This window comes from Colias philodice, chromosome 6 (assembly GCF_061535455.1).
Source record: "Colias philodice isolate Cphi_HAF_F1 chromosome 6, ilColPhil1 Martin Lab GWU primary, whole genome shotgun sequence".
NCBI classification, from domain to species: Eukaryota; Metazoa; Arthropoda; class Insecta; order Lepidoptera; family Pieridae; genus Colias; species Colias philodice.
In genome coordinates this window covers 3,235,792-3,262,770 of record NC_143091.1, presented here as the reverse complement: position 1 = coordinate 3,262,770, position 26,979 = coordinate 3,235,792, and the positions used below count along the sequence as shown (strand labels likewise).

Sequence of the window (26,979 nt, the reverse complement as noted above, 5' to 3'; positions counted from 1 at the left end):
ATCTTATATTGTTAAGCCATTGTAACCCTTTGCAAGCAGGTGTTAAGATCGAAAATAAGATAACAAATACCAAATAATGGCTATTGTAGTTCGCCACACGCCATATTTCAAGAAGGCCTGTTTTGTCGCCATTTTCAATAATAACGAAAATCTTAAGCCGGATTAAATTTGGATCAGGGTGCTAATATCTATTGAATTTAAAATTGGCGTGAAATAACAAAAGAGTTTAAATTCCACTTTTGCAGGTTCGCTGAAGATAACACGATAAAATAATCTATAGGTAATTTCTCGTGTACCATCCAGCTCATCATCTATACTAATAGGTATTATAAAGAGGAAAGGTTTGTAATTATGTATGTATGTATGGTTTTCACGCATAAACTACTGGACCGATTTTGATGAAATTTGGCACAGACAATCTTTAGACCCTGAGAAAGAACATAGGCTACCTTTTATTGCGAAATATGTACCACGGGCGAAGCCGGGGCGGACCGCTAGTCTTTAATATTTTTGCTATTAGTTATACCTACCTATTAGATATTACGATTACTTACTTACCTACCTACCTCATTAAATTATTGTGATTCAGTGAATTTGTGTCGGAATAAGTAGCGTACCTAGATAGGTAACTAAGTACTTACATAGGTACATTTAGTATTACTTAAATATTTTATACCTTAAGCTTCGTACCTACTAATATAAATGTGTAAATGCTTAGATCATTTAGTTAATGATCTAAGTGTAAATGTGCGATATTCTAGTACCGATTTTTTTTTTAAATTTATGATAACTATTCAAGAATACATTGGGATAAGGCACTAGTGAGCTATCTGTTGATCATAAATTCAGTACCTATAACTAAAAATAGGTAAGATACGTTGCTGTCACATGCTCCTATCACAGTGATATCGATTTATCATAATCCTGATAACGAGTGCATACAGATTATATTACATCTACAGAAATGCGTCAAAAAGTTAGCAAACTTATAATAATTTACGATTATAACCTGCGTGCATGTAAAATTTACTGGCAATTAACTTTATTTATATATTAATTAATTAGGTATGACGTCTTGTTATTTAGATTTCTATGGGTATGACTGTTCATACGTAATTTGGAGATGGAAGTTTTATGATAACGTTTTACGAAATTGTAAATTTAATAAAATAAATTATGAATTGTAGGTATTGTCACAATAATTACAATATTAATTATCTTTAAAATCAGATAGGTAAGTTTTTTATCAGTTTGGTCCATTATTTACAAATATATCGTAGGTAGTTACCTACGTTACATCTAGGTATGTATTTTTTTTTTCATATAAATACGAGATACTTATGTCCAGAACAGAGAGAGAGGTTTTTTTGTAACTTACCCAGTAATCTCCATACTTCTTCACTGCTGAGATAAACGTTCAAATGCGCGAAGCACGCTGGCAACAACAGAAGATACACAAACCACCTCATTGTCTTAATTTAATTTCTAGCTTTAGTAATATTGGTCCCCGATATATTCAAACAATCACCGGCACATTTTGTTTCACATTTTCATCCACCGTCCAACATCGAGTCCTCTCTGATAAAAGATACACTCGTTAAAACGAACAAATTCGAATGAAAACTAACACAAACGACCTTACTGCGCTATTTGAGTTCACAAGTCTTTGACTATATTCACGAAAATTCTCTTTTGTAATGTTATTACCACAAATTACGATTGTAAACAATCATAATCAAATTGTTATGCACAGAAAAAGATCGACACTACCTACACGTCAAGTGATCAAAACTAAACTGGTTCCTCTGTCCTCAAACCACCTCAAACACGACACGGGGACGGGGTTGGCTTTCGTAAATGACGCTCGCTGTCAGCAGTCAGACGTCAGCTTGCTTATTTTTGTTAGTTTGGCCGGCATGCAAGTAATACATAGTCATACTAGATGGCGCTTTTTCAGAAATTTATAGCGCCATCTTTGTATCTTTTATATAATCTCTAATAATGTAGTGATGAGCAGTTGAATGAGCAAGTTGCTACGTCATGCGTTATTCATTCTCATAGCTTCCAGTAGATGTCACATGTGAGCGTTTTCAAAAAAAAGTGTACCATGGCTGAATTTATGGATAAATTTTAAATGTTGCATTTTTAATAAAATTTTGATTTAGAAATTTTAAATATACACCATAGTAAGTGAAATTATATTTAATTGCTTGCAGATTAATTTGTTTTACGAGAAATCATCAAAATAAATTGGGACTGTGAAAAAAAGTGTCAGTTTTGCGACAGTCATCAATGCTCATATAACTATTAACTACGAAGAAAGACGCAAAATATTTTGATTGTGTTACGAAGATTATAACATACATTATTTAAAAAATAGAAAATTGAAGTCGACAAATAATTAAAATTCCTATTAAACTAGCTTTAAGTTCTGTTTTGCCACAGCTGATGCCAAAGTAGCCGTTACTTTTACGATACTTAATATATTTCGATTAAAATCGGCAAAGTGATTATTTTATTTCGGAACAGTTAAACCATTTTCAATATTGAAATCAAATTATTTGTGTCCCTTATAATAAAAAAATGTAAAAACTAAAATTTTTCTTGTCGCAAAACGGGGGACTGTCGCAAAACCGATAGACCATTTTTTATAAGGCTAGGTTTATATTGAATCCAATTAACATGGTTAAAATAAAACCGAGAATACGTTTACAAAAATTTTATTTTAGTCTCATAAAAAATATACACCAACACATAGTTTGACACAGTATCAATTTTAGGGTAAAACTCAGTTACACTACCTACACCTTTTAACTTTCCATACATGTATCACATATTATGTATTCAGGGTATACCTGCTGACCAACGCATTCATTGCAATACCATTTTTTGCAAATTATACATGTCCTTTTTGGTCCCGAGATTAGTGAAACCTAAAAATATGAAAAAATTATAAAAATTATGAAGAATATTACAATGACAATCTAGACTTGGCTTTATGCTGCAGTTTTGCGACTTTTCTTGTCAGCCTATAGGTCACGAAGCAAAATGTTGCAAAACTGACGTGACGTTTTCTTTTCAGTTTTTAGTCAAAATTATATTCTGACCAAAAAATGTGCCTACACTGATTATCAAATGTAAATAACGGTTAATGAATATATTGCTCATCTTCTGAAAGTATTTAAATGATGTTTACTTACCTGTATCAAGTAATAATATGTCTCAAACCAGACAGTAGAAATTGCAACGGCCGTTGCACTCACAAAACACGTCTGTTTTACTCGAACTGTATTTGAAAATAAGCTTTTTTAAATTGGCGGACGGTGAAAGTAAACGATAATTTTGCCATTTATAAAATTCAAATAGTAATCTAAAATTTGTAAGTGGCATTATTAGCCGTGATAAACCCGACATGTCCGATCGGTACCACTTTTTAAGATATTTTTGGAAATCAAATTGCTTTTAAACGATTATAAGGCCTTAATTATGAACTACATGCGACGATTCGCAAATAAATGTACTTTTAGACGACACTAAAACTTATGGTACCTTGGTATAAAACTTTTTAGAATCGCTTCTCTAACATCGAAGAACTTGGATGGGGACACGCCAAAAACTGACACTTTAGTTTTAAAAATGATTATTTAAAAAATAGTACGCAATGTTTCCGTGAATTAATTATTTGCATTTATCAAATTATGATGTATTTAATACTTTTCAAGCATTAAAATAATTAGCCATCATATAAATTTTACTTGTTATTCGACTTGAAACACAGGGGACAGGCCGAAAGTGAGGGGTACACTTTTTTTTGAAAACGCTCATGTCAATAAAGTAAACAATTAAACAGGATAATAAATAAATAAATTCAACGTATTTTAGACTTGTATCTATAGCATGGACTAATAATGTATAGCATTATAATATTATCTGTAGTTTTATGCACTAGAATTAATTATTACAATGCTATGTAAAAATATTTTCGAAAAATTGTGTTTCCCTAGTGTGGTGTTTCCATTGTAACTATACCGACGTTAATTATTTAAAATCGGTATGTACCACGTACCTTTATACCAGGTTAATCACAGAAAGAAAATACATTTATTAATAATTGTCAGTGCATAATAATTATCAAATTGCAAATATTATTTTTAATTAGGTATGTAAGTACCTGGGTAGTTACTTATTAAAATAGTCGAGTTAATTGAAATTTATTTTGACGTATTTATTATATACTAGCTATATGTACTAGCGCCCCATATAAATAACTAGCGTTCCGCCCCGGCTTCGCCCGTGGTACATATTTCGCAATAAAGGGTAGCCTATGTTCTTTCTCAGGGTCTAAAGATTATCTGTGCCAAATTTCATCAAAATCGGTCCAGTAGTTTATTGTAATGAATAGGTCATTACAATCAAACGAACAAAGTTTTCCTCTTTATAATATTAGTGTAGACTAGATAAATTAAACCCTATATTAGTACTCGGGGATCAATATTATCTGTAGTTGTGTAGTGTACCGTAACTACCTATCTCACCAAACGGGGATAAATTCGAACATGATTCGAACCATTGTCACCCATGTCCAATAGTTCAATCAAATAATCAAATAATTAATTCAATCATGTTCAATAGTTTCCCTTTCAGCATTTACTCACCAGACAATCTATTTATTTTGAACTATTTTTATCTGCTTATCTGTTAGATAGGTTTTTATAAGGGTTTTTAGTTATCTTTCCACGTGAATCTCATATATACACGCTGAATAGGGAGGTATGTCGCTTTCTTGCAAATTGCGATCTACCTACCTATATCTTATCTCAGAAACGAAAAGATTATTATTTGCAATTTCAATAGAATATTATAATTTTATTTCTGCCTACGTCTCCAATAATTAAACACATCGTTGACATGGACCTAAAAAAATCTTTTTTTTTGGTCCATGATCGTTGATAAACAAAGGATTTTCTATAAAAAACAAAAAATAACTCTGAAATGATACTCAGTGTAGATTATTTAATTTGTTCACACTGGTGAATTAATAGTTAACTGTAAACCTTTGAAATAAATTTAGGTTTCGATTTAAATACTGTAATATCTGAAAATAGCTTATGAAAAAATAAATAATAAGCACTCAAATTGAAAATAGATTTTAATATAAAAATTTCATATATTTTTAATTCAATAAATACGTCTCATATATTTTGATTGTTAAACACTTCATAAAAACATATCAATCACGGTTAAATCGTTTTCATATTAAAATAGAATATTACATCTTATTAAAAAACGACAAAATGGACGTGTAGTTGCGAGTGATAAAATTAATCTAACATAATATAAGTGTTACGATACACAAATTAAATACACGATAATCAGTAACATAAAGGTAAGGGTAGATACAATATGGCACAGAGGAACTTTAAGCGTGGCGCAAGCGTTCATTTATCCTTAGGCTTCTTTTCTTTCTTACGCGGAGGAGGCACGGGCGCTTCGCCACTAGACGCGGCGTCTTTCTTCACCACCTTCTTGACAACCTTTTTCTTAGGTGCTTCTGTCTCCGGTTTTTCGGACACTGAGGATTCGATTTGCGAGGCAGTGGTCGGTTTCGCTTTAGGCTTGACGCCGATTTGGGAGAGTGACACGGCGCCAACCGGTGGCGTGGGGACGTCGGGTTTGCGGACGTCGAGTCGCTCCGGCTGGGCTTGCAGCTGCGGGGAGGCGAGGGGGGTCGGCGAGGGGCACGTGACCGTGGGCGTGCGCAGCTCGCTGGCGATGATGGACTGCGCGAGCGACGCGGCGTCCTCCAGCTCGCTGTCCGGAGTGGGCAAGGGGTCGGCCACGCTGGGCGGGCTCAGCTGCAACTTCCCCGCCGGCTTACGACGCTCCTCCACTACACAACCAATTTATTCCCGCCTTTATTTCTCTCTTTCGGTTAGACTTGGCGTTAGTATGGCGGTCACATTAGAGAGCAAGCTCGGTTAGGGCCTGGAACAAGTCGAGGGAAAACATAGCCACGTGTTAATACGATTGCAAGCGGATTAGTCAGATTTGAGTTCAGCGGATAGATAGCTCACGTACAAGGAAATTATTATCTTATAATAAATAGTAAATTTACAGTAAGTTAATATGCAGTAATTAAAAAGCTTCTCATTTTTTATAAAAGTTTTGAATTCTATCAATAATCTCCTTGTACCTCATGATAAATGGGAAGCGAAAAATCAAAATCAAAACGAAGAAAAGTGTTATTAAGAAAGATAGAACATAGAAATTTGATTTAGCACAACGTCATCTCATTTTTGTTTTGATAAATTACAAATACCTTACGACTATTTTGATGTAAAAATAAGTCTTATCCCGAAATTAGAATCGTTGGATGATGACATTGACCGCACCTACATATTGCATTCACTTGGACGCTACCCAACATCTGCCAATTCAACAATTGTACGTAGATATTTAAAGTTATTTCAGGGACGCATGAATTTATATTTAATGACGTTTTAATGAAATCAGTGGTGCAAATATTTAAAGCTACAGATGTTTCAATGATTAAATGAAAATGTAATGGAATCGCAATGTTGCGTTGTGTCCAAGTGCCATTGTTATCATTACCTGTATCAAAGCCGCGTCTCTTGGGCTGCCTCCTCGAGAGCTGGGTGAAATACAACGAAATTTTGAAACGTATGCTCAGTAAAGTAACATAAAAACCAAAGAAAAAAACACAAAACGGCACAAAAGAAAACTTGACATCGTTCCACGGAACAATTCTATACAATATCCGTGAAACGAAAACAAAAAAAATATTAGTTAAGAATATGAAAACTGCAAAATTAACTCGGTGAGATTTGAATGCAAAGCCGTTCGACAAGCCGATGACGGCACGATGTAAGCGCTTTTACTCACATTTGGCAGCAGTGACACTAGGTATTTCTTCTTGAGATGGAGTGTTGGCTAAAGGAGGACTGTCGGAAGCAGGAGCATCCGTTTTGTCGGTAGTTTTATCCTGCTGTGGTTCAGAAGGCGCGGAAATAGATTCCGGCTTCGGTGTTTCGGAAGGAGTGGCTACTGGTTTTTGGATATCAGCTTCTGGAACTGAAGGTTCTTGCACCTCGAGACTCGGAGTTTCAGTTGGAACGGGTGCAATAGGATTTATGGCTTCAATTTTCGGGACATCTGCTTCTTGTGTTGGTATGGATTCATGCACAACAGTAGGAATTGATTCAGATTCTGGAGCAGGCTTTGACTCGGGAGCTTTTTCTAAACATTCCACTTTAGATGAATCGCTGGGTTCTTGCGCTGGTTTGGGTTCATGCACAACACTAGGAATTGATTCGGATTCTGGCGTAGGTTTTGCTTCGGTAGCTTCTGCTGCACATGCCACTTTAGATGCATCGCTAGGTTCTTGCGCAGGTTTGGATTCATGCACAACAGTAGGAATTGATTCGGATTCTGGTGCAGGCTTTGATTCGGGGGCGTCTACTCCACATTCCACTTTAGATGATTCGCTAGCTTCTTGTGATGGTTTGGATTCATGCACATCGCTGATTACAGTTGGAATAATATCTTCTTGGGGTACAGCAACTGGTGGTTCTAATGCCAATTCTGGAGATTTTACAGAAACGGCTTCAATTAACTGCGGCGGAGATGATTCAGTGGGATTTTCTGCTACAGGCTGAGCAGCATGCACATCGACTGGTTTTTCTGAAACTGAATCGGTTTTGGGTATGTCATTCTCATGCATTTTTTCAACTTCATGCGCGTCCTTGGTTTCAGAAGATGCGGGTTCTAGAGGTTGTGTTTCATGCAATACAGGGGACGAAACCGGAATGGCACTTGTTTGGGCTACATCTTCCTTAGGTGCTACCGATTCAAGGGTAGTTTCTCCTTTAGAAGTTTCGGACGGAACTGCATCGAGGGACTGACAAATTTCAGCGGCTACCACTGTCTCATTAGGCGCCGTAGAAGTTTCAGTCTTTATGTCGGCTTCTGCAATAGAAGCATCGGGCGCTATCTGAGGAATAGTTATTGAACTAGATGTGTCACTCATTTTACCTGCGGCGTTAATTGCTTCTCTCGCTGGAACTGGTATATCAGGGATGTCGGAAAGTGTTGCTTCAGCTACTTTTTCTGCTAATTCTTCAGCAACTTCTTTAGCGGGTTCCTCTGATACTGGAGGAGAATCCTTAGGGGGTGATGGCTGCTTAGGTGGCGAGGAGGGTCCTTCGTTTAATGTTTGGGATATTTTAGCCCAAATATTAGCGAAGGAGTCGGCGCCCATATAATCAATGTTGCCTGACTCCCAACCCTGGCGTCTGGCGAGCTCATCTATTGCTTCCCTTTGTAGAGGTGTGCCAGGTTGGACTCGTGCTAAATTTCCAGCTACGCCAGTCTGAAAGTATGGAAAAGAGAATTAATTTAAACCAATAACAGTATATAATCGTCACGCTGAAAAATAATACAAATGAAATTAATATTTTGTTAATAGAAGTAACTAACTACTTGATTCGTGAGCATGCAAATTAATATTGAAAGCAGGCAGTGGCATTATCTAGGAGCAGTTTTATGTATTTCATACATGGAAAATTAAGAAGATATCTTTATCTTTTGATGCTAGAAAACAATACTTAAAAAAAAACAAAATTACATACCATTAAAGTTTCAACAAATTTTGAAAAATCTCACTTACTTCATCCTCCTCTTCTGATAAAAACCCATTTTCCAGAGATTCCACTGCGTTGTTTTCTTCAAAGCTTTCAGGTGGGGGAGAAGGTGACCTTAAAGTTATTTGATGAGTACAAATTTTTCTTCCACGTGAATCGATGGTTGCTCTGTGTCTCAAGTAAAATCCATCGTAGGGATGCCTGGGTATGACATCATCATATATTTCGTCTACGTATATTACATCCCCATTTATTCCCTCATTGTATTTATGTTTGCCACGTTTCATACAAGGCTTTTCATAGTCCATGTGAATACAATAAGCATGTTTGGATTTATTTTGATTAATAGGATACGCTGGGGACTTTTGAATTTCAACTTTATTATAACTGTATGTATTGTATTCATTTTTAAAGTGATCATTTTGAGGCTCTTCAATACTAAAAATGTTATGGTCTTTATGATTTTCTTCATAATGATGGTCATGATGCTCATGGTGGTCATTGTGATCATGATGGTCGAATGATGTTTGGTTATCAATCCATGGTGCATGATCTGAAAAATGTTCCCGACTATCGTTGTGTTCATAATAATTATGTTCATTTGTATCTGAATTATTTTGTGTGTGTGAAATGAAATTATTGTTTGAGTGCGCAACTACCGGAATGGGTTCATAAGCAACATGTGATGATATATTATCCCAAATATGTTTGTTTTGATTATGGTTGTGTTCATAGTGATTGTATTGATTTGTATCTGGATTACTTTGTGTGTATGAAGTGAATTGATTATGTGAATATGCATCTGCTGAAATGTTTTCTTGAGGTAAATGTGATGGTATGCTATCCCAAATGTGTTTGTTCTGATAATGGTTGTGTTCATAGTGATTTGTATCCGGATTATTTTGTGCGTATGTAATGAATTGATTACGTGAATACGCATCTGCTGAAACTTGTTGTTGAGGTACATGTTGTATGTCATTCCAAATTTGTTTGTTTATTATTTCTCCCCTTTCTTGGGAGTCATCCTTACTGGGCAAAATGAATCCACTGTACAAATCCCAAGGATCATAAAATTCATTTTTGTCTAGTGGTTGTTCGCTTTGCTCTTGTTCCACGAATTGTTTATCAGGATGATGCCAAGGAAATTCGGACGTGGGATCCAGTGTAGGCTGATACGTTGATTGATCTAGTCTTTGTTCAAAATAGTCATGGGGTTGCTCACCGACAGTTTCACTATCAAAATGACCCTCTGGCGATGGTTCTTCAAAGTGGGCCTATTAATTAAAGGTACAAAACACATCGGTAGCATGCATATTCTTGAAAGAAGCTTCACGCACAAGTAGCAGTGCAAAAAGCTTAAGTCAAGCTAAGATTAGTAAATTTGCAAAAACTTACCGTTACATAAACATACAAGTAAAATTATTGATAATTAATTATTTAAAAACTACACATTCGACATATTGTAAATAGTTACAGTAGCAATGATTAAATATGTTTACTTGTATGTTTATAAAACGGTGATTTTTCGCCAAAATACCAACACCATCTAATACAAGCCAAATCTAAATCGTTAAACCGTGCAAAAGCAAACAAATATGTACGTATACAAAACGTTAGAAAATGTTAGTATTTTGGAGAAACATCTCAAATGCGCAAAGAAAAAACTCAAAGAAGTGCTTTTGGGGTATACAAGCATAAGGAGAAAGTTCAAAAAAATCTAATTGCAAAATAGGCCAGAAGTATAGGTAGATAGAAAATAATCGAATGGTATTCTATAACTATGTTTAAACCTCACCTCTTCACAAATTTCCAATTGAGTATGCTTGGGAAACATATTGACTATTCAGTTTAACGGATCAAACGTAAATGAATCATAAAGAGATGTTATGGATCACGACCGACGGATTGCGGTAAGTGATCAAGAAATTGCGGTATTGACATCGGATTATATTACACTGTGGTAACTGATACTAAATCTGTAACTCTATCTATGTATCGTTTTATTGGAAATTGTGTCATGATATCGTATACATCATCTCGTGTAGGAAAAAAGAACGAATCTATTTTTAGCCTGCATCAATCATTCTAATGTTTCTTAGAATATCTAATTGATACCTAATTCTCGAGTAGTATATCAATTTAATTTTTCTCCACACACAGTCACCATATTGTACGTTTAACTACCCGCAAAATGTCGAAATAAAAAATACCTTAATAAATTTGTTCCTAACTCCTACACATTTTGAAACCAAAAGTTATCTAGGTAAAACATAGAAAAAAAATCTCACTTACCATAGACACATCAAGTTGCGTATGAACTTGGGAAGTGAACAAGTCCCACCATAGTTGCAGGAATCCTTTCAAATGCTCTGGCGCGTCTACGCTTTGAGATTCAAAGTTATAGTTTTGCAGCCAAGGCTTGGCTGGACCGATGAAGTGGATAATTTTCAAGTTTTGCCCGTAACTGGAAATTAATTGTACCTTTTAATATTTTTGCTCAATTTACTCGATGGCGTTATATTTAAACTAGGAAAAGTTAGGATGATGTATTCACCGACTTTCGGAAAAGTATCACGGAGATGTTCGTGATACATAAGCATTTGATTTATTTCCTCTTTTCTTTCTCATCAAGAAAAATTTAAAAGGTATGGAACAAGCAATAAAAATTCATAATGCGAGCTCGAGAAAAATCAATTGCCCGTAAATTTGTTTTTATTTGTATTAATAGTTTAATGACCATATTCGAATAAATTAGAAATTATTGTCCAACAAAAACGATTCAAACTAATTTTCATTTTAAAGAATTCTAGAAAACTGTCAACCATTTCACGAAACCATTGACGATATTAAAAAACCAGTTGCTTATCTCCAATGGAAATCACATTTATGAGGTTAATGTGAAAAGGTGCAACCACCGTGATAGACGGACCGAGTTTTATGTAGTTCAAACAATATGCATGTGCATTTTTACACAATTCAAGTGATGAAAGAAGTTGACACAATATAAAGATTATCAGCTGATGCTATTTATGTGTCGGTAATGTGGAAATCGGATCAGTAGGTCTGGAGATGAAATTACCTCTGAAGTCGAAAATTGACGTATAAAGATTTTTATTTTTTTATTTTAGTATTTACCCAATAGGTACTTTTAAACATTGATAAATAGGCATCTTATTTTTAAATGTACGGCAAGAGACTTTGCAAGTATCGCAATAATATGGTAAACCTATTTTATATTAAATAGAAAAAATATAACTGTAAATGATAATCTGCAAGTACGCTAATATTCCATATGCTAGATAGAGCAAGTTATCCCACATAATATGCCCTAGAATGCACGGGTACTTACTGTTTTAAAGCGGGCAAGTACGAGTAGAAAGCGGCTGAGGTCACATTGTAGAGGAAAGGCAGGCGTTTGTTATTATCCGTAGACCAGCTAGAGAAAAACGAGTTGAGCAGTCCTTGGTCACCTCCTGGAATGGACAATTTGGGATTGCTACAATGCTAGAAACCTTTTAGAGAAATATAAGACAATTTATATTGAGACAGATGAATCAATTAATAAGTACATACTGTAATGCACTTTTGTTAAATCGAGTCAATCCATCCCAAAACTCCATAAATCATATTAAGTACTAATAAAGTATAGTAATCTCCCCAAAATCTATGTCGATAAGTGCTAAAAATATTGAACAAAACACCAATTACATTCACAAAAAAGTCAATAATATGTTCCGTACCATCAAAGCTACCGCGCTCCTGCGCGAATGTGATCAGTCTACTGAATGTGTCTGCGGAGGGCTGGAAGACAAACACTCCGGAGTTGAAGCAGTCTGGCCAGCCGACATCTGGGGCGGCAGACAGTTCCTCCCTTTCGAAGAGTTCATCACAGTTTTGGACCACCTGTCGAGTGATAGCAAGACTATGTAAAGAACGTGTCATACCCAGGAGACTATGAAAAAATATATAGGCGTTTTCCTATTCTAAAATGATCGAAATTGTACAGGCACATATACTCCTAGGTTTCCTAATCTAAAAATGGATCAATGATTGATATGATTTATTTAATTTCTGAAATTGATAGTTCAGAAATTTAAAGGCTTTCAGTGTTTAATACTGAAAACCGTTCCGAAAATAACAAAGTAAGTACCTAAATATTTTCTTTAAAATGAAAAGAAATAATTAATTTTAGCCAAAATGTGTTAATCATTAAGATCTTAAACAGGTGCATGTCTTTCACATGGGACAGTTCTTAAAATTAGGCCGACATCTTCTTTGTAGGTGACAAATATCAAATAGTGGAGGTGGAAATTAATCACATATTTTATTACGATTGATTTAGTCTCTTTGATATTTATAATAGACTAAAAGTCCGGTCATATTTACTGCTGAAGAAAGAAAACTAATTTCCTACAAGAAAAGGCGCCTCAATTTATCAATTAAAAATTTCAAGTGTTTTCGTAAATAGCGATGTTTCAAGAAAATTTTCCTTCGCTTTAGATGTTGTTTTGTTCGCTGTTATGTTTAACAAATCTAAATTAAAAACATACAAAAATAACTATAGGGTCATAGTTCTAATAAAGTTCTAATTTCCCTACCAACATCCAAAATGATGTAAAGATATCGTATCAAATCTAATAAACATGCAAAATTAATTATTTTGCACGTACAAATCATCGCAAATATTCATGGCAGAGCTCGATACACGTGATACCTCCTCAAAATATTTATCGATTATACTTTTATCGTAACTTCAGTTGACATAATAACCCGCGATAAAAACTGAGTACCTTGCTCAATGGATCACCAGACGCTATCACCAATATTTAATATTCAACAGTACATTATTCAATCATTGTTTAATCATAATATTATAGCGGTTATGAAACATCAATAAAAACGTTTAAAAAGGCGACGATGTGTAGTGTAAGGCACTTTTATTAGTAGCTAGGGAAAATAGTGGGAAAAGTATATTATGACTTTGGCACGCGTCCAAAATAGTTAGAAAAAAATATTTGGGCCGGGGCTGTTCGTCGCATCTCGTGTTACTGCTGCCATCCACATCCGTTAACATTGACTTTCTTATCGTGTAAACAATTACAATGGAAATAGATTTTACGACTTCAGTACTGCTGTCGATCCAGTATTAATTGCCACTGCTAATGCGCGTACTTATGTTCGGTAAATCAAACAAAATCAATATTTGTTAAACATATTCTTGCACTTTTGGTAAATACTACAATATTAATTAATATCATCTAAACATCGATTGACTAAGCTTACGTTATCATACAAGATAAAAAATAATTAGGCTCGCCATAAACCGCTAAATATGATCAAATTTTTACTCGATGAATAAGAATGATGACAGGTGAGACAAGGGTGAGAAACATAAAAAAAAACACTATGTTAAATAGGAATTGTTTACAGGTAATTATTTCTATATCTCTATACTTAAATAATAGATAGTCTTGTGAATCGCTAACCACGCACAAGTTAATCTTAATTGCACTTTGATACTCGTCTTTAGAAATGTTGTGCATAATACACACAAACAAACTTTAAGTATAAACAATTTCAGTTTGTTATTTTAAGAATAACTCGAAACACATAACAATATAACTTCCATCGCTCGTAATTTTTATTACAATATTCCCACTCTTTTTTCCCTAATCATGAAAATTCAAAGATTAAAGCAATTTTAGCAATAAATTAATTAGTGTGAAATCTAGTTTTAATTTAACCAAATAACAAATCCCTCTCACACTAGCCACGTAGCCCGCCACCGCTGGGTTAATCGTCCTACAATTTAAACCTTGGTTAAGACGATACACAAAAAAAAATCCACTGCTTGGCGGGCGGAGTCTAATAGCTCGCTATCGCGAACGCGGGTGTGCGCGAAGTCATTCTTGCAAACTCGCCGCGCTGCCGCTGGCCGACTCGGGACAAACATGTATGGAGTCGTCATACAGTTATAATATTGTTATACATTTATTCAATTGTTGATTTATTGGTTTTATTTTCTTGCTTATAAACAAATAATCTTCTTTCCAACAACTACTTAGACATTATTAATAATTATTATTATTTCGTAATGTTTACTTTATTACAAAATAATACAGGTTATAAATAATCTTTAAAATAACAAAAAATATTGTTACTCTGAAAAAATGAAATGGTAATCAATAACGCGGACTACTGAATTGATTTAGATAGAATTTGATGCTGACGTAGATATTACATCATGCCCAGAAATGAAAGGTACTATTTCTGAAAGAAGTTATAAACCCTAATTCTTTTCAGTCAAAGTCAAGAGTGGAAGATATCACTAATACAGTAAAACTGATGCGAAACTTTGGATGTTAATTTGTATATTTTTTTGTTAGTTGTTACTTAATCACGTCAAGACTACATTACCAATTTTGATAAAATATAGCTAATTGCCTGGATTTACACATAGGATACTTTTTATCCGAACTGAACACTTCTGTGGGATAAAACAGGATTCACGATATAACCTAATTCCAAGCGGGCAAAGCCGCGGTCGGAATGATATTTTTTTAAATAGAAAAATTGTTTTAAAAAAAACACAAAATATATTGACGCATGTATTTATTTTTTGCACTCTATTATAATTGTAATTATTCATTACAAATAATCAAAATAAAATAGCCAGAACAAAGTTAGGCCCTGGTAGGGTAGGTAGGCAGGTACAGCAATGTGAGACGAACACTGGCTTATTTATACCAATAATAATGTATTATAAACATTAAATTAAGTTTACAACAAAAATACATTATATTAGCTAATGTGAAAACGAATCAACCAATCATCCCACAACAATGAAATGTGCACACAAATATTCATCCAAATCGGTTCATGTGATTAGGAGGAGTGACTGCAGCGCCATCTTCTGGGCCCAATTGTGTTTCCAGATCACCCAGGAACTCAATTTAATATACTTACACAAAATTTTTCGAAATTAAAACTCACATTACTATGTAAATATGAATATAAACCTGTTTTAGTACTAAGCAATTTCCCGCACAGGTGTAGTAAGTATAAATGAAATAAATATCAACATCAAATTCTTTATACAACATAAGTACTTATCTACCACCTACTAAGAAATGTAATTCTTGAAATTTTTTCGTATTTTTTTTAAATATAATACTACTCCAATGAGCTCCTGTTCCATATCACGTCCGCCATACTTCCACTAAGTTCACCATGATTTTTTATTTCTTTGCACTTTGTTGCTTTTTGCTAAAAATGGAATCATGCGATAAAACCAGTAGAACGTTGATAACATACATTTTTGACTGAATAAAGGTACTTACGAAGGAGTGGGTTCACATTGTGAACAATCAGTGGGTTTATTTTCCTTCTGGATTCCGGATTTCTGAAAAGATTATCTATGCTATAAATGAAAAAAATCTTACACATTCGTTATGTACTTAAAACAGGGGTACATATCAAACATCGTCTATAATACAATTATCATCAAATTTAAAATAAAACCAACTTCTTCATTAATTTGTTCCAATTGTAAGCATTCTTTTTTCTCCAACCTTTATGTTTCTTCTTCTTATTTTCTTTATTGTCCCCATTTGTCTCATTTTGTCTTATCGTGTTGTCACCCTTTTTTACGATTGCGCGAGCGACACAAGTTCCCCGTGTGACGGCCGTAGCGGGAATGACTCGTGCAGCGATCGGGGTAGGAAGGTACAGGGCGGCTCTCGCTATATTGGCTGGTCGCGCGCTAATTTCAAGTATTTCTTGTTTATTTCAAAACCATCGCATATTTCAAAATTCTAAATCGGTAGACGTATAGGTTGTATATTTTATAGTTAATATCCAAAAAGTCGTAACTTTACGTTTGTTATTTTGAAGATGCCAGAGATTATAAAAAAATAACAATGAGAACTTTGTATTTTTTTTCTATCGAGAAAATATCATGGAATCATGTTTCTAAAACGGTAGACGTATTGTGTTACTATTGAACTTTCTTGTCAAGAATTTTCATCACGACAACTTTAATAATATAAAAATTACGAAGGTTTGAAAAGGGCCGTAAATGTTAGAAAAATTAATTCATCACCTTAATAATAAGTGGAACAAATTATGGTACACATATTGCTAAAAGTAAAAAACCTTTTTCTTCTGGATTAGTAACCTAGAATAACTTTTATAATGGGTGATATGAGAAATCGGGTCCGAGCTCTCAACATTAAACAATATTTCTACCTTACAATTTACATAACAACTTACCAAAATATCAGCGTCGAGGAACACACATCTATCGTACTGCGTTAAGTTCCAGCAATGGATCTTTGTAAAGGTTATTCCTAGTTCTGGCCGCTGCAAGAGTGCCAAATGTGTTGCATCTTGCGAGTCCAACACGTCAACTGTAATGACATCAGCAAATACTGCGCGAAGACGGTCCCTGCGGGTAGTTGTGAAAAACGTTTCCTGACATATTTGGTTGTAGAAAATTTTATTTTAAATGATCCCAGTGATTTTATAGATATGTGTCCTAGTCATTTTAGAATTGTTTGTAATGAGAATTTAAATATTACGAATTGTAAACAGCTGGTATGGGTCAAGGTCACACTCGTTGATTATAAAATGCATAACAAGTATATAATATATGTATATGTATGTATATCAAATATTTATCTAAATTCTAAAACATTACGTCTTGTTTACTATTTGGGATCAGCAACAGCTTCCCAGTGATGTAATATTACTTTATGGCACCTCGAAGACGTAATACCTACTCTTGAGATATTTTTGATATATCGTATGTATGATTGAATGGAATAATTTATGGTAAAATATATTTAATTTATTTCAAATACAAGTTCATAAAGTATATTTTATAATAATTGTCATAGATTAATTTTCGTATCTCTCGATAAAGAAGAGCCTATGTACCTATAGTAACAGATGAAGAGCCTATGTACCTATAGTAACAGATCAAACACATCTATGTCCTTTCGCATAAGTCAGTTGCATTGAGTAACAAACAATAAATTTTTGTATTAATTAATCCGGAATGTTATTTTTTTACTTGTGAGATATTCTTCCTCAATATTTTGCTTCAGATCATCTTAAAATATATTGAAAGCAAGTTGATTTTATCTAAATATTCAAAAACGCTCCGTTATATGTATCCTTAATTCCTTAACGACATCAATACATAGATAATTTAATACGGTCTAATGATCCGCTTGTATAAATAGAAAAACACACACATCGCAGGGAGTATATATCTATCTACTAATTAATTTTGTATTGCAATATGTACCTACCTCATAGCATCAGTCACGGACGGTGTGATGAGAATCACGGCCGGATAAGTGGAGCCGACGCGTCGCAAAGAATGCGCCAGAACCAAGGCTCCCAGACCATAGGAGTCGTTTGTGGCCAGTGTTACCCATGCTCGGTCTGAAACAAATCCTCAATAAGATCCCACTCTTAAAACTTAACGCTCTTATATAGGGCAATAATCCTATTTGTAGTCTCCTTCAGTGTATTATCCTTCGAATTATGCAGGAGTAATCCAATAAAGTATACAAGCTGCGTATAGGAATACGTACAAGGGAAGAATTTATTGAGTCTGCTCGACCTAAACGGGTTTAAGGATAAAAGCAATAAAATGGGAATATTGAATTACAATTTACGATATCTTCAGACCTGACTGTGGTATATGTATACCTATATTTTCACATTATTGTTTCACTAGATTTCCGCCCGCGGCTTCGCCCGCGTTTGCAAAGGAAAACCCGCATAGTTCCCGTTCCCGTGGGATTTCCGGGATAAAAACTATCCTATGTGTTAATCCAAGTTACCCTCTATATGTGTGCTAAATTTCATTGTAATCGGTTCAGTAGTTTTTACGTGAAAGAGTAACAAACATCCATACATCCATACAAACTTTCGCCTTTATAATATATATCAGATAGACGAATGGAGCGAAAACCACTCAAGTACCTATCACATGCATTCGAGATGCAAATGTTACACTAAAAGTACCAAATGCCATTAGTCACGGAAAATAAACATCATTATTATATCCGAACACGCATGTATATAAGCTAATTCTAACTGCCAACGACGTAAATATCGAAAATATAGTATCACTGCCTGGAATAAACATAAATTTGGATTTTAATGTAGCGCCTGTTGTTGGTTCCTCATTAGATGCTTAAGGAAGTGCGCAGTTTGCTCCTCCTGGTGACGTGGTCATAGATCCCACTGGTACTAAATATATTGGCACGTGTGTAACTAATTTACAATCTTGGCGCTTCTTGCGCGTGCGGCGTATTTTCTTTTAACATTTTACTGTATGAAACATTTTTTGCAACTGGGTCATGTATTAATATAGTAGTTAGGATGGTTTTAATTTTTTTGTTATTGTTATTTTTTCTAAGAACAAGGAATGATAAGTTAATTTAAAGAAAATTTACTTATTTCGCTTAGTGGTTGTAAACCGTATCTTTAAATGTTATTTTGGTTCGACATTTTTATATGGTATCCAGGATTTTAGAAATATTATTCTTATAGCAACATTATCATTATAGCAACGATGAACATTTTACTTTTTTATTGTTCTTTTATACCTAAATCATTATTTAAGTTAATATTATGCTATAGTTTTGTTATTATTGTGTCATTAAGGAAGGTGGACCCCAAAATACAGGCTGTCCTAGTTTGGGGTCCAAATGTTACATGTTTGTACCTAACCCACAAATTGATCAATAAATGATTTTTATTTTTATTTTTTTTTATTTTTTTTATTAATTTGAAAAATTTGATGGTTTTTATCTGACTTGGAAGGAGGGTACCTACATAACGTAACGAGGGTTAAAGTTGATATTAATCAAAAATCTATTCAGGCATTTAGAAGTTACTGTAGTAAACGCTTTATAGAAGCAAAACAAATTTTCTATGCAGTGGAAACAGTACATATAGTGCAAAAAGTAATTTTCTTTTGTAAGTTTCTATCACATATTTGCGAGAAATATCAACTCGAGACCAGTTACTGAAAAAGATTCTGTCAAAGACCAGCTGTTATGTGTGGGTGTGTAAAAATGATAAGCATCCAATTCACCGAAGCGTCTCTAGTGAAAAATAAAGAACTTTGCACATTGCATATCTTCTGAGTTATTCACGTGAATGTCTCGGTGCGGTGTGCGTGGGCCTTTACATGGCTGCTCCTTGTAGACAAGAGCACATTCTGTCCGCGTTCTATTCCAAAATAGCGCGACAGAAATAAAATCCAAAATAAAAATACTGGATGGCGTCAGTTATTCCGTGGCCATGTTATGCGCATTCGTGTGCATCATACAAGATACATAATAGGCAATTAACGTCATTGTACGTAATCTCGAATTTCCTTCCGCTCATGATAAAAGTTTCAGTACTTAAAAACTTTCTATGTTGTTTTTGTAGATACTTCTAAATCAACCAGTATCCATATAAATTTTAACATTTCTTTCATTAACTCGACTGCTTCTATTTAAAAAATTTATAGCTACATATATGAAATATTTTAGCTATTTTATTTGGCTTTTAGTGTTTTTTTTCTTCGCAATATTTTCTTAATGCATTAGAATTTAGATCGTCCATATTAATTAACCAGATTTATATTTAATTCAAAACAATCGGAGATAAAATCTTTGATAATATTAACATTTAAATAGTAGATATTAAAAGATTATCTACTGATAACAAAATTAAATTCGTGAGGCTTCCCAAACAAAATAGGTTCTGTGAACAGAATGCCATTTATAAAATTGTGAACTTGAACCCATAAACACGACATCGGTCAATAATTCGAAACCATTTCTCTTCTTGGAAAAGATTTCATCGCCGTACAGAATAATCAATACTATGTTATTTGAGTATGTTTGCTGGAATGGACTGCATATTTTTATCATACTGATTCAAGGATATAGCAACATTATAGCATTCATAAAATATTTATACCAGGATGTTGTTTCAATTACAGCAGCGATGTCTGGTGATCTTTAAATAGATGTAGGTATGGTATAACGAAACCCCAATAAGGCACTTAAGAGTAAAGACGAAGGATCAGATGCTCGGGACATGGGAGCAATGTCCCTGTGGTTTCTATTTAGGTGCGGCTGCCGGCCGGTCCGACAGGACTTAAACAAGCAAAACGCCGATCTCAATAAATTAATATCATCATACAGTTGCTATTATGCACTATATTGCTCCTAGATATACCTACTTATATATTTAAACTCTAACAATATAATATTCTAATTAGAAGAATTAACCGATCTCTAATAATAAGCAGTCTTATTAGACAATCATTTTTTAGGGTTCCGTAGCCAAAATGGCAAAAACGGAACCCTTATAGTTTCGTCATGTCCGTCTGTCCGTCTGTCCGTCTGTCCGTCTGTCACAGCCGATTTACTCGGAAACTATAAGTACTACAGTGATGAAATTTGATGGGAATATGTGTTGTATGAACCGCTACAAAAATATGACACTAAATAGTAAAAAAAAGAATTGGGGGTGGGGCCCCCCATACATGTAACTGAGGGATGAAATTTTTTTTTTCGATGTACATACCCGTGTGGGGTATCAATGGAAAGGTCTTTTAAAATGATATAAAGTTTTCTAAAAAACATTTTTCTTAAAGTGAACGGTTTTTGAGATATCAGCTCTCAAAGTCGTAAAAAGTATGTCCCCCCCCCTCTATTTTTATAACTACGGGGTATAAAATTCTAAAAAAAATAGAGGTGATGCATGCTAATTAACTCTTTCAACGATTTTTGGTTTGATCAAAGTATCTCTTATAGTTTTTGAGATAGGTTGATTTAACTGTAATTTATTATATTTGCTGCTACGGAACCCTTTGTGCGCGAGCCCGACTCGCACTTGGCCGGTTTTATTTACCCAATATCTTCAGTTCATTTAGATATGCATTTCAATTTTTACAAAGTAGCTAAATTGATTTTAATTTGCAAAATAACATTAAATTTGGGATCCTACAAAATACATATATATTATTATGTACAACTGACTTATATATTGATCAAAATTCAATATTGAACCCGAGTCTTAATAAATCAATCTGGGGTCAATTCATAGCATAGCAAATTCGACATTGAACATGAGTGGAACAGAGAAAATCGTGGTCAAGATCATTGCAATTGAAATGATTGATAAGAAAATTAGAGTTGTATTTATACACATTATAGGCATTTACAAGTTGATAGCAATAGTGTTTACAATCGTAAAGAATAATCTGATAACACATACGTATTTAGCTCGGGAGTGCGCGACTTGAGTAATGAGTTATTCATAATTTTTAGTACGTTTATAGATAATATGGGATTCAGATAAGCTTCTTACCTATATTATTTCTACAAAACAAGTACGTAGCTGTTGTTTATTTTGTTAAACAACACATCGCATAGAATATGTATGAAATAATAAAGTAAGTTTTTAGAAAAAAAACAAAAACCGACTTCAAGACTATACCTATATGTACAAATTTAAATAATTTCTGATAAACAGTGTATATGCCTACAAAATTTGAGGGTTTCCCTCGATTTTCCCGGGATCCCATCATCAGATCCTGACCTGGTGACAATGGGACCACCTCTGACGTATGACCTACCAAATAAAAAAAGAATTATTCAAATCGGTTTAGAATTGCCGGAGTAATCGCGTAACAAATATACAAAAAAAAAAAAAAAATACCGTCGAATTAAAAACCTTTTTTGAAGTCGGTTAATAAAATCAAGAATCATGTTAGACATAGGTCTATCATATCAGAAAATATATTATTTTAAATTTACTCTATCAAAATACTTAATCATTAGACATATTTATTACAACAGAAGCATATTCACAATACAGTGTTCTGGCAATTTAATACAAAGTGACTGTGATACGTGTTGAGTGAAGAGTCTAATAGAGATCATTTTATAAACTAAATAAAACGCAAGGTTGAGATGGTCGATGATTAATGACATACATTTTTAAAGTAAACAATTTTGGCATTTATGATTAACTAGCGGTCCGCCCCGGCTTCGCCCGTGGTACATATTTACGTTTTCTCTACATAAGAACCATCGTCGTACTTCAAGGAATATAATAAAAAAAGAATTATCGAAATCGGTTCAGCCGTTCTCAAGTTATGCGCTTACCAACACATTTTGGGATTCATTTTTATATATAAGATTAAAATTTTTGATTTCAATCTACTATTTACTTGTTATATAGCACAATTTATAGAATTTATTTGTACCTAACTACCTACATCGTAAATTTTAAGAATCCTTTTAAAAATAGCCCACTAAAAATACTTATGATTGTTAGGAACCCCAAGAGTAATTTTGCCGGGTATAACAATTGCATAACAAAGAAGATAGACTTGACCTTTAGAAGATACCCAGAATAACAAGTTAAATTCATTTATATTCATATAGATCTTTCTCTGTCTAAGGATCTAACTATCGAATTCCGTATATTTATATAAAAAACGATTCCTATTTTAAATACCTCGAATAACGTCTTGAAAAAAAAAAGTAAGCAAGCAAGTAAGTAAGCATTTCAATAAAATAAATCAGATTCTAATTTGAATAACATTTTACTGTCGAGTTAATACCTAATTACAATTAATTTTTGTCTACCCTTGTATTCATGAAATTTTTACAATCAAATATTAATTGGATGAAAGTATTTACAATTCAAATAATTCGATGCCGAATCCAGATTATAGAAGCAATACTATAATTTAATATTCGTTATTTGATTATGCATATATAAAAAAAAAAACATTTCACTGCAAACTTACTTGACATTTTGTGGCCGGGTGTAGTCTCGTATGTGACAGTTCTAGTCACCTCTGGATAATAACGAACTACACGCGCTCTTCGCGCAGCAAATGCAAGCAATGTGCTCAACTAACCAACCGCGACCTCTCCAAGTCCCTGTGATACCGCACGCATACTCGTACCACAGTACATACACATACATAATACGTATATAAGTTTTAACAGTCGTTTAATAATAAATCAATACATAAAAATATTTAATTGAAAAGCGAATCAGAAGCAATATAATTTGAGAAGCAGGAGCGAAAATAAAATATAGTTTATATTTTCATAGTATTTTTTACACAAGCAATTTTGTTTAGTGTATGGCAGCATCGTTACCAGCTGTTCATTGCGATCGATAGATGTCGGTGGGTGTCGCTTTATTTTCGATGTAGCATAACGGTATCCGTAGTAAAATAAGTCGCTGTCTTATGTGGTAGGTCTTCGTTCTTCAAGCTTAAATTAAAATACGTAATGATAAAAATATAAATTAATAGCAGTTACAATGACTGTTAATAACATGTGTTATTTACCAGAAAATACAGTTTGTCGGTATCGTCATTTTTATTTTGGTATTTCGAAAATTATCAATATTTAATCCAAAATGTCATAGTCCGAAAACAGTGTTGTGTTTGTTTGCGGTGTTTCGGTGGTAACGATGGCTAACTCCCCGACAAGTATTGAGACGCAAATAGACAGTTTCTTAGAACAATTCAAAAGAAGTGCTTCCAAAGCCATGGAAGAACGTATGGAATGGCCTGATGGTCCATCGCCTGGCGCAGTCGTCAAATCACGCAGTAGCTGTTTTGCTTTAGATTCTGCTTCTGGTGAGTTAAAATAGCCATCCTTGCATGTGTTAAACGTAGATACAATAACTTTAGCAGAAATAAAAAAAATTTAATCAAAACTGTAAGCAACACATAATGCATTAGGTGTCTAACTGACGTAATAATATTTTCTACCGGTAATCTACAAGCGATGAATTGTAAAGTACTGTAGTACTGTACTAGTACATAATTTTATTACGAACTTACTTACTTTCAAAAGTATCGTCAATAACATTTCCTGCTATTTTATAAGATGTTGCAAACAATTATACGAATAAAGAAATACGAACAACAAAATATGTACCTTAAATTTGATGTAGGCACCGTTTCTAACGTTTGCACTGTAAATTGTAATGCTTGTCTTGAAGGCTTGAACGTAAATAGTAAATACGCGCCAAAATGTAGGTAATTGAATTTGACAGATTCTCACAAGATGATATTGACATATTATTCTTTCTATAAAAAATATTTATAATTATTAACATCCGTATCCGAATTCAAAAAGATTTTATTATTTCCTTTAATATTGACTCGGATTTGAGATACATTTTTTCGAATCAATGTGGTTCCAAGGCATTTAAAAACGTACCTAGTTTTGTATATACTTAATCGGTATTACATATTAATTGCGAATATTAGTTGGTAGGTAAATCTTCTGATGGAAGTTGAATGTTCGCTTTGGTTCCACGTCGGTGCGGACCCCTCATACGGCGCAACGCTTTTTAATTAATTATACTTATTTAAAAAAAACGACATAAAAATCGTCTCCACTCTGCAAAATAAACCTACCTCGTACCTACTCGCACTTAGGTACCTAAATATTATCAACTTTATGAAATGCGGACGGGATATCCTGTCATAATTTTTGTTCATTTAGTTTAAGTTTTAAATATTTGCTACTTCATGCAAAAAAGAATTACTCGTCTTTTTTACCTATTTATAGGCGATAGGACACTGAACATTAAATACCTAGTTTCTCGGTAATTGCTCCGAGCCTAGTTTACATATTTTGTACATACAGCTAATATTCCTACCTAAAAAAATAATGTTGTTTTAAAGTTTTTTTTTTCATTAATTTTATTATGGCCCTGGCCCTTGGTCATGCCGATTTCTTTATCTGTTAAATTTATAGTAATATTTAATACACTTAAGTTAATAGGTAGGTATGTATTTTATTTTATCCGCTTTATTTTGATGTCAGTATAAAGTGCGATCCTGTAAAATATATTAATTTTTTTTTAAATAGGTATGTACACTATTATTATCATGCAACTTTATGATTGAAATCATTAAATCGGTTTTTGCATTTATAATGCATGAATATTAATTCACTATTTGTATTTTATACATCTAATTCAGTATTTAATCGAAATTATATTTCATTGCTCGCAAGCCAAATTTAAATTGCCGCACGTGCAGTTCGTAGGACGGCGCGGCGTCGATACGGAAATGCTTAGATCATTAAGTAATGGATGGAGCACGCTGGCAAATGTTCTAACTAAACTTTCTGCCGGTTTTGGTGCGGGGAGGGTAACTCACACTTTGAAACACTATCACACATTCACAAAAATAATTTGTGTCTTTACAAACTCAAACTATTACAAAATGGACAGACTAGCATATTTTTGCACACATACATAGATTACACAGAAAAAATCTCTATACATATACGTAATAATACAATCGCTCTAAAGGGATGTAACCATATCGATATTACAAAAATAATAATTTTGTTGAAATTAGAAATAACATTAATATTATATTCATAAAAAATACTACACAGGTCATTTGTAACGTTTTCATCATTATTATATGCATACGAAAAAACAATAAAACGCCATTTTATTTGTATTTGAATATGTATTTATTCAACACATCACATATTATATTCAATAAAATAAATATCGGTCCAGAAATTTTTATTATTTCTGTACCGAGGTGTCCATTCTGATTTTCTCCCACAGCATTCAATCCACCTTAGCCTTAAAGCAGGATTTTTTGTAAATCTGAAATATACGCAATATTCGTACATACATATAAATAAAGTAGCTGCTCCGCGCGGTTTCACCACCGTGGCTCCACTCCTGTTGGTCGTAGCGTGATGATATATACCTTCCTCGATAAATGGGCTATCTAACACCGAAAGAATTTTTCAAATCGGACCAGTAGTTCCCGAGAATAGCGCGTTCAAACAAACAAACAAACTCTTCAGCTTTATAATATTAGTATAGATTACATAATAGAATAATTACAAGATTAACATTACAAAAAAAACGGATAAATGCGAGTCGGACTCGCGCACGAAGGGTTCCGTACCATTAAAATGTTCTGCCAGTTAAAAGTAACCGAGCGTAAATTTTAATAAATAAACAAGACTTACAAAATAAACATTATACTCCTTTTTATGCAGTTGTGTAAAATTTTAATATAATAAAGATTAATTCTCATCTCATTTCAAATTATACTTAGAAAAATATTTTTTTATCGACGTTCAAGTTAAAAGCAGTCCGTCACTAAGAAAGTCGTAAAAATTAACGACCTTTTAAGCGACGAGTTTTTAAATTCAACTCTATCACTAAGTTCATAAAGATTAAATTTGAATTTCTCTTCAAGATAGTCTCGCTACAT

General features: G+C 33.7%; 3 protein-coding genes across 11 annotated transcripts in view; 1 reads left to right on the top strand and 2 right to left on the bottom strand.

Moving 5' to 3' along the window:
- The window catches only part of dnt (tyrosine-protein kinase Dnt), a 34,788-nt gene extending 32,988 nt beyond the window's left edge, over nucleotides 1-1,800 (bottom strand). Inside the window, exon 1 of the mRNA XM_089696132.1 lies at nucleotides 1,379-1,800. Coding sequence (XP_089552258.1) covers nucleotides 1,379-1,469 — 91 coding nt within the window. The 5' untranslated portion in view covers nucleotides 1,470-1,800. The remainder of the gene's footprint in view (nucleotides 1-1,378) is intronic.
- A 3,336-nt stretch (nucleotides 1,801-5,136) lies between these two features.
- Nucleotides 5,137-23,654, bottom strand: Gyg (glycogenin 1). 8 transcript variants are annotated; one of them, XM_089696076.1, is made up of 10 exons: nucleotides 23,503-23,654; nucleotides 17,975-18,110; nucleotides 16,932-17,106; nucleotides 12,401-12,563; nucleotides 12,010-12,133; nucleotides 10,953-11,124; nucleotides 8,687-9,934; nucleotides 8,053-8,389; nucleotides 6,904-7,707; nucleotides 5,137-5,890 (listed from the first exon to the last, which is right to left on the bottom strand). In XM_089696076.1, the coding sequence occupies exons 1-10, from the start codon at nucleotides 23,507-23,509 to the stop codon at nucleotides 5,439-5,441; spliced, it is 3,618 nt and encodes a 1,205-aa protein (XP_089552202.1). In that variant the 5' UTR covers nucleotides 23,510-23,654; the 3' UTR covers nucleotides 5,137-5,438. The 8 variants fall into 8 exon arrangements, with proteins under 8 accessions (XP_089552202.1, XP_089552206.1, XP_089552208.1 ...); XM_089696080.1 differs by having other exon boundaries at nucleotides 6,904-8,389; nucleotides 8,687-9,213; nucleotides 9,691-9,934; XM_089696082.1 differs by having other exon boundaries at nucleotides 6,904-8,389; nucleotides 8,687-9,213; nucleotides 9,883-9,934.
- A 259-nt stretch (nucleotides 23,655-23,913) lies between these two features.
- LOC149487556 (guanine nucleotide exchange factor DBS-like) overlaps nucleotides 23,914-26,979 on the top strand; it is a 99,684-nt gene continuing 96,618 nt past the window's right edge. Inside the window, exon 1 of one of the 2 annotated variants that reach the window (XR_016315719.1) lies at nucleotides 23,914-24,351. Coding sequence is in view for 1 of the 2 variants with exons in the window: in XM_089696103.1 (XP_089552229.1) it covers nucleotides 24,183-24,351 (169 nt within the window). In the remaining variant the exon portion in view is untranslated. The remainder of the gene's footprint in view (nucleotides 24,352-26,979) is intronic. The other variant, XM_089696103.1, reaches the window with a different exon arrangement.